This window comes from Homarus americanus, unplaced genomic scaffold, assembly GCF_018991925.1.
Source record: "Homarus americanus isolate GMGI-L3 unplaced genomic scaffold, GMGI_Hamer_2.0 scaffold31037, whole genome shotgun sequence".
NCBI lineage: Eukaryota > Metazoa > Arthropoda > Malacostraca > Decapoda > Nephropidae > Homarus > Homarus americanus.
Window position 1 is genome coordinate 10,357,045 of NW_024722227.1, and position 15,112 is coordinate 10,372,156.

At 38.0% G+C, this 15,112-nt stretch overlaps 1 protein-coding gene across 5 annotated transcripts in view; it reads left to right on the forward strand.

Annotated features, from left to right (window-relative positions):
- Nucleotides 1–249: 249 nt before the first annotated feature.
- The window catches only part of LOC121862379 (glyoxylate reductase/hydroxypyruvate reductase-like), a 51,935-nt gene continuing 37,072 nt past the window's right edge, over nucleotides 250–15,112 (forward strand). Inside the window, exons 1-4 of one of the 5 annotated variants that reach the window (XM_042360639.1) lie at nucleotides 253–348; nucleotides 1,935–2,059; nucleotides 6,641–6,724; nucleotides 13,423–13,553. In XM_042360639.1, coding sequence (XP_042216573.1) covers nucleotides 289–348; nucleotides 1,935–2,059; nucleotides 6,641–6,724; nucleotides 13,423–13,553 — 400 coding nt within the window. In that variant the 5' untranslated portion in view covers nucleotides 253–288. Of the gene's footprint in view, nucleotides 349–1,925; nucleotides 2,261–6,342; nucleotides 6,476–6,640; nucleotides 6,725–13,422; nucleotides 13,554–15,112 lie in introns of those variants that run through there. The other 4 variants (XM_042360644.1, XM_042360640.1, XM_042360642.1 and 1 more) reach the window with 4 other exon arrangements.

Here is a 15,112-nt window from a genome sequence, read left to right on the forward strand (position 1 = left end):
CAGAGCACAAGTTACTATTATCAGCAATAGCAAATGATAGGTGAAGGTTACCATTGGCTTGAGCTCATTGTAATAAACAGATAAACATTCTTTGCTATAGTTAGTTACAAAAATAAATAAATAAAATTCAACGTTATTCTTAATATTACGATGATATGATTCTGTAGGAGTCTTATTGTATTTAACGTTGATTTTCTCCATTTTGCAGTCACTATGACATGAATTAGTGACGCAGTGTCGCACTCCGCAGTGATGCCAATCCTTTACCAAATATAAGTGAACTGGTGAATGATGATCATTCCCCAGCCCGGGCGCAGTGGCACTCGTCCTCAACCAAAGAAAGCTAAAGTGAATCAACAGAAGTTTAGTTCATATTTGTTGAAACATCCTGAAATGAATGATTGCCTTAACCCTGACACTAATGATACACATGCAGCTTTGTGTAGTTTGTGTGAATGTAAGCTAAAAAAATGCAAAAAAAAAGTGTCTCATCAAATGATACAAATCTGAAAAACACGTGTCCGTCTCGAAAGGCTTTACAGCCAGACTTCTTGTTCTATGACTTTATGACAAAAACACCAGTCGTTCAATTTTCAAGATGATCTTATAAAAATTATAAAATAATATGTCCCCAGACAGTGATGGTGCTAAAAGGTTGAGTGAGTCAAAAGAAAACTACAAGAAATATGTCATTCTTACTTTTTTTTTTACTTTTTACTTTTACTTTTATCCTCTTCGCCACTGATCGGCTTGTTAGCCGCTTGGGCGATCGGTCACGACTCTTTTCCTTTATATTCTTCACCAAAAGGTCGGCTCGCTAGCCGCCCGGGCGATCGGTCACGTCTCTGTCACGCACTGTTGGCAAATACTGGGCATGCACCGGCTCCTGAATGTACCTGAACCCGCTCCAGTGTTGGTCAAGTCTTCTCTTGAAAGAGCTCACACTCGGTGCCGTCACAACACTCTCTGGTAGATTGTTCCAAGAGTTTACAACCCTCACTCCGAAAAAGTTTGCCCTCACGGTTTTCCGGACTTGCAGCTTCTTCAATCTTGAGCTGTGACCCCTTGTGGGGCGAGCGTCCGCCAGCTCCAAGTAAGGACACTCAACTGAGTAGTGCCCCCTGAGATGCTTATAAACCTCAACTAGGTCCCCCCTTGCCCGTCTGTAGTATAAGCTAGGCAAGTTCAGGCGCTCCAATCTCTCAGGGTAGCTGAGATGCCGAAGTGCAGGCACCAGTTTGGTGGCCCTCCTTTGAACATTTTCAACCAACTGACAGTCCCTAGCATATCTCGGGGACCAGATGGGGTGACAGTACTCCAGATGGGGAAGCACTTCACTCCTGAAGATCGTCACGAGGGACGGACCGTCTAGATATCTGAACGACCTTCTTATAAGACCCAATAATTTATTTGCCTGATTTACCTTCTTCTCACAATGGCCCGAGAACTTCAGCTCATTGTCAACATACACACCTAGGTCCTTCTCACACACAGTCTCAACTAGTACATTTTCTTCATCCCGTTGGGACATATGGTACGCCTCCTTACCGTTGGTACGCCCCAGGTGCATCCTCTTACACTTCGTGACATTGAATCTCAGCAGCCATTCCTTCGACCATTCCTGGAGCCCACAGAGGTCCTTCTGCAGCTCTTCACAGTCCGCTTGGTTCTTAATTTCCCGAAATAACTTGGCGTCATCGGCAAACATTTGTATGGAGGAGTGTACAACGTCAGGCATATCATATAATTCATATTTATGTATTACTATACAGTATATCATAAAACTTGGGAAATATTGGGAATTTGACCGAGCTCATCCTGGGAGTTCTCAATATATGGAATGTCTGGCAACACTGATACATGGTAGAGTGAAACATATGCGGGACTCGTGAGGTGGCGTTTAGTGCTAACCCTATTATCTAATGTATCGGCAGATAGCTCAAGTGACAGCCCGGCCCAAAACCTTCACTGCGTTGGTAAAGACCCAGATCACCTATAAACACCACCAATTGTGTGCACAGCTTTTGATTTTACCATCTCTACAGCAAGATTTGAGAAGGTAAAAGTAGTCCATCGGTCTCAGGTGCCGGCAGGTGATTCTTGGTGCCTAGTAAGAACCAAGAAATCATCAGGTGTATCCAGGCACAGTGTGTGGTTCAGAACTAAGGTAAAGAGAGTTATGGTTTGAGATTGACTGAGTAATGTCTCCGTCGATGGTAGTGAGCATAGCCAGCTGGATCGCAACTAATAACCTATAAAAGTAAGATTAGTTGTATTGTTTATCCATCTGTGTAGGCTAGCCATTATTAACATATACAGTATTGGAAGATAGACTAGTTGTGTGATACTGCAGTACTTGAATGTTACATTGTAAGTCTTGTAGACAAATGTTTTGATTGCTTGCACTACTTTAATGCTTGTATAGTACGAGTTTTTTTTTATTTTTTCAGAGGTACAGTATTGGTAAAGTTCTGTGGTTGATTCTTCCTAATCGGTGTATTTTGGGTACACTTGTTTTTAATGGGCGTAAAATCATGCACTCCTTTATTTATATTTTGTGCATCTGGAATATCAGATATTGCCTATTTATAATTTTCACCATTTATTAGCTTACTACCCTACCTAACTTAACCTAAATTACTAGTAATCTTCTATTCTCATCTTGTAAAAATATGCTTTAAATGGAAGGAACCAATGAATTCATCCACAAACGAACTTGGCAGACATAATTTTTTCCCCATTAAATCAAGGCAGTGGAAATTTTGCTGTGACTGGCTACGTACATACTAACACTATTTTACTGTGTGTGTGTGTGTGCGCTCTAATTGGCTAATCGTCCATTACCGGTGAACAATGTGAGAACTACATTTGACCATGACTGGTGGCTTTTATTTAGCTGTGAGTTGATTGTTGCATTGCTATAACATACCTAACCATATTTCTGTTGTGCATGGAAACTTATCATTTTAAAAGATGCAACATTTACTTGAACCTAATAGAACCTGACCTAACCAACCAAAGAAACCTACCTTTCCTTACCTAACTTCCTAGCTCGGGGGTGGGGGGGGGGGCAGACCCCCCCATCATTATTAAACGGAAAGTACTTCGCCAAACAGAGCGCACTCACGGTAAAATAGTGTTAATAGGAGCATAGCTGGTCACAGCAAAAAATCCACTATGTTAAATTAAAGATTACTGTATTTATTCCAGCCTGAAAAGGTGTCCTTCCTCTCGGTGGCACCATCTTTTTTATATTCCTTGTGTTTTGTTTCATGCCTGTATACACAAGAACAGCCAAGATAAATATTTGGTAGTGACCTAGCACACAACTCTATACAGTACGTATTGATTTGTATAGAGGGCGTATAAACAAGCAAAAAAACTGACGAAACCGAACCAAACAAGACCTAATTATTACAAAAGCTATAAAAGGTGTAATATTTAAGATCAGCTGCCTGGGTTAAGGAGCCGAGTTAGGAAATTTTTTAATAGAAGAAAAATTCTTTGGTTTATCAAGAACATCCCAAATTTTGTGGAAGAAATAAATTTTTGCCAAACAAAATGATCAAGAACTTAACCGGTCAATATTTGGTAGTTGCCACCACGTAATTGACTTTTGAAAATGGGTTTTTATACTGTAAGTCATCGTGTTAAATACAATATGACCTTCATTGCCGTCAGAAATTAGCAGTAGTTGAGATATTGAAAAAAAAAGTGGAAGGTCAGACATTGTTAAAAACAACTAAAAAAACCTTAATTAAGAGATACAGGAGGGTAGAAGGATAGAGTGATGAGACTTGAATGAGGAAGTGGCCGTCAGTGTCCGTCACTTACCACAGTACCATGCATGGCGATCTACACGTTACTGACACTCTGAATTACATCTCGGACACTCTACAGATGAAACAAAAACACCGTAAGCCTTAAAAATGACAACGGCTGCTGCTTCCTTGTCCAAAATGCACTGAATAATGCGGCAGCCAGCCAAAGATGCACCGACCCCACCCTGGGTCTCGTGCTCGCAATTTTACTTGGCAATCCTTGGTAAAGGAAGGCTGTATGCAAAGGTGATTGTGACTGGTGGATCTGTTTTCGGCTGTATCACTGTCAGGATAAATATTAAGCAAACCAAAGGTAACATTTTTATGATAATAAACTATTCATTGTTGTTTAAGGTCATGAGAAGTTTCCAAATTTTCTTGTGCAAGTACAGTACAGTGGCCCCTCGGTTAACGAACTCAATCCGTTCCAGAAGGTCGTTCGTTAACCGAAACGTTCGTTAACCGAAACCATTGTTTCAATGGGTTTTTGGGTAATTGGTTCCAGCTCACCGAAAATTTCCTAAATTCAACAAAAATGGTAGAAAAGTTCACTTACTTTGAGGTGTGTATGTAGAAGGCTCCTGGATGATGATGATGATGATGGGATTTAGAATGGGGGTGGAGGAGAAGGAAGAAGAGAAGGCATTGGGGTGGAAGAGAAGTCACCCCATGGTGCCATTTCACCCATAAAATTTTAGCTCTCTGGTTTAATTCAAGATTATTTTCTTTAAATCAACGCTGCACTGCATTATATATTGTCAATATATAAAATATATTTCAAAATGACCAATAATTTGCTTGGAAACACAGAAAAAAAGCGTTTAGTTGAAGAGAGTCTCAAGCAAGATGTTACCTCCAGTGAAAACAGAGAGAGACTGACGCCTGTTTGCTGTGTTAAGAGGCTGGATGCCGCGCATTAAACTAGTCACTTTACCTTCAATTTTGTTCAATAATTGTTAAAATGACTAAAAAATTGAATATTAAACTTTTAAAATTATTGAATAGTATAAACTTCTTGATATTTACAAAAATAGTAAGGAATTTAAGCCCTAGAACCGATTAATGTATTGGCGGACTGATACTAAAGCTGGTTGCCCGGTCAGTGCAAGCGAAAACATGTTGAGGTCGGTTCGTAAGAAGTTCGTTAAGCGAATTTTTTTTCGTTAACCGAATTGAAGATCCTTATGGAAGGCAGTTCGTTAATCGAAATTACGTTAACCGAGGTGTTCGTTAAACGAGGGGTCACTGTATTTGCTTAAATAATGAAGAAAATAATATTAATGAATTGGCAACTCAACTACAACCACAGCTGCCACAAGATTCTCACATCAAATTTTCTCTATTATTCAAACAAATATACGAACATTTGGAAACTTCGCATGATCTTAAATAACAATGAATAGTTTATTATTATAAAAATGTTACCTTTGGTTTGTTTAATATTTATCCTGACAGTGATACAGCCGAAAACAGATCCACCAATCACAATCACCTTTACATACAGCCTTCCTTTACCAAGTATTGCCAGGTAAAATTGCGAGCACGAGACCCAGGGTGGGGTCGGTGCATCTTTGGCTGACTGAACATCCTTCACACACAGATGTCATCTTCCAACTGGCCGCGAATGCTGATTAGTGCACGAGTATTACTTCACATTGGCACTCACGCTGATTGGTGTGAATGACTATGATGTCAATTATAATAAAATAAGTTAAAATAACTAAAAAACTATAAATTTCCTTCGGAAATGTTGTAGAATATTTTTTTTTCTATCTCCCCATATATGACTCAATATTCAGTGAGGTGGTGGCAACTTCTAATTATTGACCACTTAATCTAATGACCCTTAAATATTAGTACAGTACATATAGGTACATGTCTAACCTAACCTAACTTAACCAGAGAAACCAGAAGGACTTGACCTAACCGTCTATCCAGGGAGATGGGGGGTGGTTGTGCCCTAACCTAACCCAACAAGACAAAAGAAAAACAAAGGACTCTAAAGAACCAAGCCTCATCTTTCTGTAGTACCCAAATCAATACTGGTACAGTACAGAGTTCTGTGGTTGGTCACTGCCAAATATTAACCACAGCCAACAAGTTTAAAGCTTTTTTTTTTGTTTAGATGATGATAATGCTGTAGAAGATTTTTAATAACTCATACTAAATATTGTAATACAGTACTGTTTTGGCAATCTCAAGAAATGATGTTTTGCACATTTTTTAATATTGTGACAATTTTCTTCTGAACCGCATTTCATACACATTAACTCTTCCACATAGAGCAACTTACTTACCAACTACTGCTGCATTATATCATTTATTGGAGTTAAATGAGCCAACCAATCTAGCCTAATCTACCTAATCTAACCTAGGTTAGGCTAGGTTATTATTAGTTCATCTTTTATCAGATAAATCATAAAATATAAAGATAGTTGGTAATACCCTTTATGTAAATAGTGAATCTAATTTCATTGCACATGTTTGGGATAGAAAAATCACCAAAAAATAATTTGTTCAGATTGCACTTTGGTTGAATGATGTGATGCTCTACCCTTGGGTTGATTTGTGTCCATGATGTACAAGGCCAGCCTAGATTAAGTACAGGTCACATTGCCAGGCCACACCCTCATATGTCCATCTCACTCACAAAGGTAAAAGAAAAGGGAAAACAAAATATTGAAAGATATTAGTTTCTTTTTAGCAATTTTTTTTCTTCATAAGTTTCCAAAAGCTAGAATGTGTTATTAAGAGAAATACAGTAATCACTAAGATTCACTAGGAACATGTCCTCTATTACTAACCTTCTGTATTTTCAGGTCCACTGCCACCATGTCAAAGCCTAAGGTGCTCATCACCCGATCAGATATACCACAGAAAGCGCTAGATTTATTAAATAAAGAGTAAGTGCTAGATTTTTATTGATGGATTGCTGTACATTTAGAAAACAACCTTTGTTTTCTTTTAACATATCTGGTTGACAGGAATCTGGTAACTTTAATATCTGCATATGCCCCACAAGTTGGGCTAAGTGAATACGACAAGTTTGGGATGAGTTGGTGCATGTAGTGTTGGAGTGAGGTGAAAGGGAAGTTGTAGTAATGGGTGATGACCTAAATTAATATGTTGGTGTCCACACTGAGGTTTATGAGGTTTATGTGGTGGAAAAAACTGTGGTACAAGGAATATGGAAGGAGAATAAATACTTAAGTTTGAGGATGCATGGAGTATGATTGTGCAGTTTGCATCATGTTTAAGAAAAGGACAATTCGTTTGATTAGGTATGAGTCGGGTGGTACAAAAATCCAGATTAATTATGGTATGCAACTACCTGTCAGGAACTCAGACAGGAAGGTTGTCAGGGATGTAGAAGTTATAACAGGAGAAGAGTGTGTCTTGCAGCAAAGATTGCTTTTGTGTGAAATGTTGCTTGAAAGGTGTAGAGAAAGGAAAGTTTATGTTCCAAGAAGGAAATTGTGGAATATGAAAGAACAGTGTGTAAAACAATAATTTTATGATGAGTTGTGAAGAATAGAATCAGTTATTAACAGTGTGGGGTGTAGTGTACCTAGTGAAATGCCGGTCCAAGAAACGTTTCTAGAGAAGTTTTCTTGCACTATTATTGTTTTGTAAGAGGTATACTTTTACATTGTTGGAGATTTTTCTTTCTATGACCTTTCTGTAAACTTTATTGTTTATATTTCTTTTATTTTATTTATTTTCTAAGTCTTTCTTTTAATATTATTATTTCTCTGTATATTTTCTCTTACTTTTATTCTCAGCTTTTCCCAGTTATATTCTGTTCAGTGGACCAATCTGGGAAAACCACATTTTCTACATTCTTATAATGATTATACAGGTTGTACCTCTCTAGTCTGGCATTCTGTGGTCCGGAACGATTTTGGTTTGTCCTATAGGTAGATAGGCAGTTTTTTTTTTTTTTTTTCTGAATTATTATTATTATTACAGGAGTATTAAATTTTTGCCCCTCAGGCCCCAATGTGGGTCAGTGACCTATGCCCGGGTGGGCTAATCCCCTTAAAAAAAAAAAAGCCGCGGGAAATTAAGGTTTGTTTACATCCGGCAGTTCGGCTGCTCTCTCTCTCTCTCTCTGCTTGTCTATACAGAGTACAACATTTAACCCTTCAATATATATGAGCAGTAAATAAGTGTTGCTTTCATATTCTTATGTAGAGTAATGACGATATATTTTCACATGTGCGCACTTACATACGAGCAGTCTCACTTTTTTTTTACCATTAATGGTTAGCTACTTATATTGTTCCATTTATTAACATTAAATAACATTACAGGTACTTCAAGCAACCATATTCATTTTTTACATTAATTTTACTACAGCTAAACTCAGGGTCTTATTTTCTTCAGTTTTATATGTAGAACCAATCAGTCACTGGTTTCGTAAGCTTTAACATAAACAATGCCGGCAGCCGTCTCGTCTCCTCTAATATTCCACGTATTATTAATAAATTGTATTGTTAATTTTGCACACACGTACATTGATTCAATAAAAACAAATTCAGAAACATTAATTAAAATATATATGAACAGTAAATAAGTGTTGCTTTCATATTCTTATGTAAAGTAATGACGATATGTTTTCACGTGTGCGCATGCGCACTCATATTTCTTTACCATTATCGTTAGCTACTTCTATTGTTCCATTTATTAACATTAAATAACATTACTTAAAACAACCATATTAATTTTACTACAGCTACAACCAAGGTCTTATTTTCTTCAGTTTTATATGTAGAACCAGTCAGTCACTGGTTTTGTAATCAACGAAAACAATGCTGTGTCATTTCCTCGTGTGTTTTAATATTCTACGTATTATTAATGAATTGTATTGCTCATTTTGCACACATAAACATTAATTCAATAAAAAAGACATTCAGTAATAAACAATAATGAATCTTTTGTACATAAGAGAAATGACGCTGTTTACACGATTATGCACGTCGTCTGCACGTTGGCGGGCCGTTCAAACCCGTCGAAATTCAAGTTTCCGCCGTCAAAATTTTTATTTATTTATTTTTTTGTGTGTTCCAATAAAATACGTTAAGAATTAAAAACTCGCGAAATTTGAGAAGCTACTATACGACATTTAACCCTTCAATATGTCTTCAAAGAGACCATGGCGCAGAGAAAGTGGTGCTAGTGCTTCCAGGCATAAGCACAAGTCACTATCTATCCAGGAAAAGGGTGAATTTCCATGGTCTGGCACCGGTCAGGTCCCGAGGTTGCCGGACTAGAGAGGTACAACCTGTACTTACATCTTAGGCTGCCACCACCCAGTAGAATATAACTTCTACAATGAACAAGTGGTAGCGTGGCAGACATGAGAGGTTAGGCGTGTTAGTCTTATTTATATTTTCTGAGATGTCAATGGATGAGTTGATGGTCGGAATTTTTTTCTAAGATGGCAGGTCAATGGGCAAAGAAAACGCTTAAATTCATTATGGTAATGATATTTTAAAATAAATTGGGCCAAAAAGTGTCAAAAATAAGGGTTAAAGTTGCTAAAAAGTCACTTGATTGCGAAAAGCTCTATGATTGGTTGTGACATCACTGGTTGGGGTGCACTTCCCAGCAGGAGTCAGCCAGCTGCAGTGTTCCAACCTTTTTGGTTGAACGGCTCTGTAAATAAATATTGTTCTATAATTAATTGTGCAACACAGTAATACTATTTTGAGTATAGTATAAATATTACTAAGCACATAAACTAATTTATTGGATATTAGATGCCCATACAACAAATTTCATAGTACAGTATAAACATTCCAAACAACATTGGTATTGGTTTTGGTCATCTGGGGAACCTTAAGATTCTAACTATGGGATTAAGTACTTTAAACAGCAAGACACATTATCTCTACAGGATTTCTGTCGCAAAACATTTTTCGATCGCATAAGAAAATGCAGGTCATAGGTTAGGTTAGGGTATGATGAGTTACAAGGTTAGCTTAACATGCATCGGTAAGGGGGGATAATAACTCAAAACAAGTGATTTCCGTTAGAAATGAAGGTCAAAATCGTTCATAACACATTGCAAACCATCAGAAAACAACATAGTCTGCTTGTCTAAGTACAGGGATGACCAAAACTTTAAATTTACCCAATATAGCCTATCTTGAATCTAAACATCCAAATACTTATGGTAGTAATAGTAAAATTTTACCCATTAATTAATATAAATGATGATATATCCCAGAGGTTCGGTAGTGAACCATCAAAACAATAACAGGACTATGTCATCAGGCATTATCAAAACAAAGTCCAGGCAATGTCATCACTTCTAAATTTACTAGTATCTCTTTCAATTTCAATTGTTTATTCCTTGATAGAGGAAGCGGGATCCTAGTGCTGTCACTAGGTACCCCTGTACAATGACACCAGAAGCATCTGGCAAGTGTGACAGGTATTTTCAGTACAGTATAAATATTATAAAGGGGCTTACTAAAGCCTAAGGAAGGAAGGAAGGATATTCCTTTAACACATAATGTTATTTACAAAATATCTGGCCAGTATGGGGAGGATCATCGTGTCTCCGTCAGGGGGTCGTGGAGTGGTGGTCCAGTAGGCGTCACGGAAGCGTTGTGTGTGGGGACATCTTAGGAGGTAGTGGATAAGGGTGCTGCTGTCGGGTCTTCTGCATAATGCACAAGAGCGTTGCTCAGGGGATGCGGGGATACCAATCTACCAAGCAAAGTCATACCCAATGATGATACGGGCAGCAATCATGTCCTCTTTCCGCGACCCTTTCCCATAGACGTACGAGAGGTGTATCTCCATCTAGTACTGATATACTCTGTAAATGCACTGAAAAAAGAAAAGAAAGAAAAAGTTTTTTTTTTCTAAAAACCAGTTTACCAGGTAAGAGTACATGACAGCTGAGCTGGTGTGAACATGTGAGTTTTTTATGTCCAAAAGAACATAAGAATGGAGGAAACTGCAGCGGGTCATACTGGGCAGTCCCATTTACACCCAACCCCTATTGCTCATATATCCATCCAACCTATGTTTGAAGCTGCTTTTCATGGCACATTTCTTCACTTACAAAATGTCCATGACTTAGACCATAAAAAAATACCTTTAAAACTTACGTGAACATGGCATTTGGGGTCTGAAGAGGCCATCCTCTGTATAACCTACGACTGCAGAGATGATTTTGAAATTGGTGATGTCATTGCAAATGGCGGCCCTGTTTCTCGAGAAATAAACTTATCACTACTATTATAGCAGGACTTTAAACTTTTAATACAAATTATACAGTATGTACCGTATCACTCTACGAACGTGGCAGAGTGTATTTCTTGTGTTTACCCAGAACCGTCAACTCGTCTATTGTTAGAAGGAAGGAGCGGTGATACTCCCATTCTACTGGATCAATATTTCTAAAATCAACTCTGAATATTATGACAATCTGAACCTTTACTCACAACAACAAAAACTAGGCTCCGTCACTGATTACTTTACTGTAACACCTAGACAAAACTGACCAATAGGTCTTACTGTATAAGTAGCAAAAATAGATCATTGATTAACAATTACATTCATTACCATACTTATACCTCTTGAAGGGTATTATTATACATCAATGACAATAAAGGTGATTACTCTATACACTTGTCAATAGCATACAGGGATATTAGTGCAGTGCATGTATCATCATGTCATTATTTGAAGAACAAACTTCGAATGTACGTTCACCAGCAAATCTCAACTGTGAGTACAGTACAGTACAGTACTGTATAGCTGGTTTACCTAACAAGCACTACTTCTGTTGGTATAAATATTTATGGTTTCAATACTCAACCTGGGACATTTATATTCCTGATAATCATCCACAATAATGTACACAAGAGATAACAGTACATATGATCAAGATTACTACACTAGGTTTTCACTACTGGTGTTCAAACCTATGCGGCTTGGCTGTAGCCTTGTTAAACTCCAGCACCACAGCGCTAGAGAGCCTTATTTCCGCGGGCTCATGACTCCCTCGGATTTTAATCTTGTTGCATTAAAGACCTCCTGCTTTGGACATCCTGTCTGCAGGCAGCTACCGATACTCTGTAGCAGCCACAACACACACCGTTCCTGTTAGATGATGGAAGAGCAAGTCACGAGTGGTCTAAGATCAAATACAAAATATCAACCCACATCTGGCAAAAGAACGCATGGACGATTCAACATTGCCGATATCTGGTTACGTTATTTTTATCACTTGGCACATAAGACGTTCAACTACGTTAAAACATGAACACTGATATATTCAACGAAGTTCAACTGAGTTAAATCACTTAATATGGCGGGTGTGAGGCACTAGTTACATACCTGTTAGACGATGGAAGAGCGAGTCACGAGTGGGGATTGCTCTCTCTTGTACACTCAGTTATATAAGACCCTATGGCAACTCAAGCACATCAGGGTGTCACCTCATGAATTTACGTACATATTCATTTAACTCGGTTGCGGTACACATTGGACTATGAAAATCAGTGTTATGGGTCAGATCAATTTCTTAAGTCTATTGCTCCAGATGATGATCAAGTAAGTCTGATCTAAGAGTACTGTACAGTATAGATCTAGCCACAGCTTTTATAAGGACATACTCCAAACCCCCCCCCCCCCTCGTGTCTATTCCTGTCAAGATGTTAAACATTTTAACCTTTTCTAATTTTTTGGACTGTGACAATCATATAATACCTGTAACTATGTTTTTGAGATGGAAAATATGTCAGCCTTAAATTTTAGATGCTAGATTTTTTATTTCTGACATCTTGGGTAATAATGATCTAGGCTATGTGTATAAAATGCAGTTCCTGACGGTCAACTGGTGTGTTTGCTAGGAATAGTGGAATAGACTATTGAGCATTTATTCTTAGACTACATACATAGTTAAAATATACACCACTAGACTTCAGACTTTCATATTCCTCTTTGGTTAAGAAGTGTGCACACACTGTGATTCTTTCATGCACCAAATATCAACACAAATGACTTTGGCTCTTTGTTCCTTCTGTACAGTTGAGACATGTCTGGCTTGTCCTTTTGATTGTTGTTACCTTTGAGATAGAAATTACAGACAATATCATCAGAAAGAAAATAGCTTACCTTGAAAGAATTCAAAGCCCCTAGAGTGGATGGAGCACAGACCAAGGTGATAAAGGAGGTGGCAAGCAAGATTTGCACCCCACTAAGACTCCTATTCAGGGACTGGAAATCAGTCAGTGTCACTCCAGTATACAAAAAGGGTAGAAAAGAGCAGCAGAAAACTATAGGCCGATCAGCTTAACATACCATACTGTACATGCAAACTCTCGGAGAAAAATCTGAGGGTTTCCATCATCCAACACCTGACTAAGCACAGTCTTATCAACACATCGCAACACGGTTCATGGAAACGGTAACAGACTACGTGGACCAAGGTTTACATGGATTTTTCTAAGGCAAAGGGTGGCTTAAAGATTCTTCTGTTTGGGCTAACTTTGCAGAGGGGAGCACTCAAGGGGAGATGAGGAGCGAGAGATAAGTTCAGTATAACTTTAATATTAAAGTACAGTATTTTGATTTATAGATGTGAAGTGGACATCTGGCCAGGAACCTTCCCAATTCCAAGGAATGAACTGCTGAAGAGAATTTCTGGGAAGGATGCTCTCTTTTGCCTCCTTACTGAAAAAATAGATGAAGAGGTGTTGGATGCAGCTGGTAAGATGTCAGGATTCATCTTTACTCATACAGTGTTATTGGGTAGCTTTAGAATGATAGTTGCAACCTTGTAGTAAATACATATATTCTTTTTATATGACTTGTATTGTTTAAGTACCTTGTTCTAGACAGGTTAGCTATGATCCTCCAGGGAAACAGTTTTAGGAGAAAGGAACTGTCTTTCTTAATGTTAACATTTACGGTGTATTCTGTCTTTTGGGAAGTGAGCACCTCAGGGTATACCAGAGTTTTCATTTGGGCAATCTGGACACATTTTCTTTCATAACGTGGAAACAAACCCCCCACCTGTTTTTCTTTTTGGCAATACTGTATGGTACATCTTGTTTTGGTTGTCTACATTCTCAGCTTAGGTGGCCTAGAATTGCTGTACATTACAGTAGTTACATACATTGCCATTGTGTGTGTGTGTGTGCGCATACATGTGTGCTTGTGAGAGAGAGAGAAAGAGATATTGAATCATACATATTTGGAATTTCAAGTTTTGATTAGCTAAAATAAATTAATACTTTACAAGTACAGGCATCTCCCGGGCTATGGAAGGGTTCCGTACCTGAAAATCTTTCCGTATCGCGAAACCATTTATTTTTTCCCATTGACTCTCATTATATAAGTTAAAATGCTTTCCTGTGGAAATTTTTTGCGGCCCTAAAACGTAACACAAGCACATGTAAATGAAAATAGACACATACTGTACAATGATTCATTCATGATGTAACATGACACTAAATACACACACTTGAATTTAACTCACCAGAAACTATATATAGAGTGCTGCAGGAAGTGGTGAGGTGAGGTAGTGCAATGGGAGTTACTGGGAGTTACATGACTTACCACCTAAAAACATCAAGTTTAATGTCCAAGGTAATTCCTTTATTAAATCTTTTATCACCACTGCTTTCACCTGAACTTGATGGTTTTCTTCCACTTATCTTGAATAAGTATCCACAGTAACACAGACTCATAACTGAACAGAAACTGGAGAAAGAATTCAAATTGAGCAGTGCCCTTGTTGTTGTGGCTGTTGGCAGCTGGAGAGGTGAGCTGCCCTCCAGCCGTCATGTAGCTCCCACCACATTCCACACAAAATAAATTTTAGAATTTTGGTGAAATTTTTTATTCAATATCGCTATTAACCAAAATTCCGTAAGGGCGACAACTGTCCTGAACACAGATGCATAACTGAACACAAACTGGGGAAAGAATTCAAACTGAGCAGTCATTGTTGTGGTGGCTGCTGGGGAGGTGTGCCACTCTCCAACTGCCTTGTAGCTACCACCAAGAATCCACACAAAATAAATTTTATATTTGGGGTAAATTTTTTTTGTTATAAATTTTGTTTGAAAAATGTAAAAAAATGTAGCGAAATTCCGTAAGGGTGAGTTTTTTGTCTATCGCTATTTTTTGTAATAATTTCAAAATTCCATGGCGATTTACCATAACCCAGGATTCCATATTGCGGGGTTGCCTGTATAATAAGGTTGTGGAATTTCTTTAAACATCGATCATTCAATCAAGGTTCCCTCCACATCACATGTCTG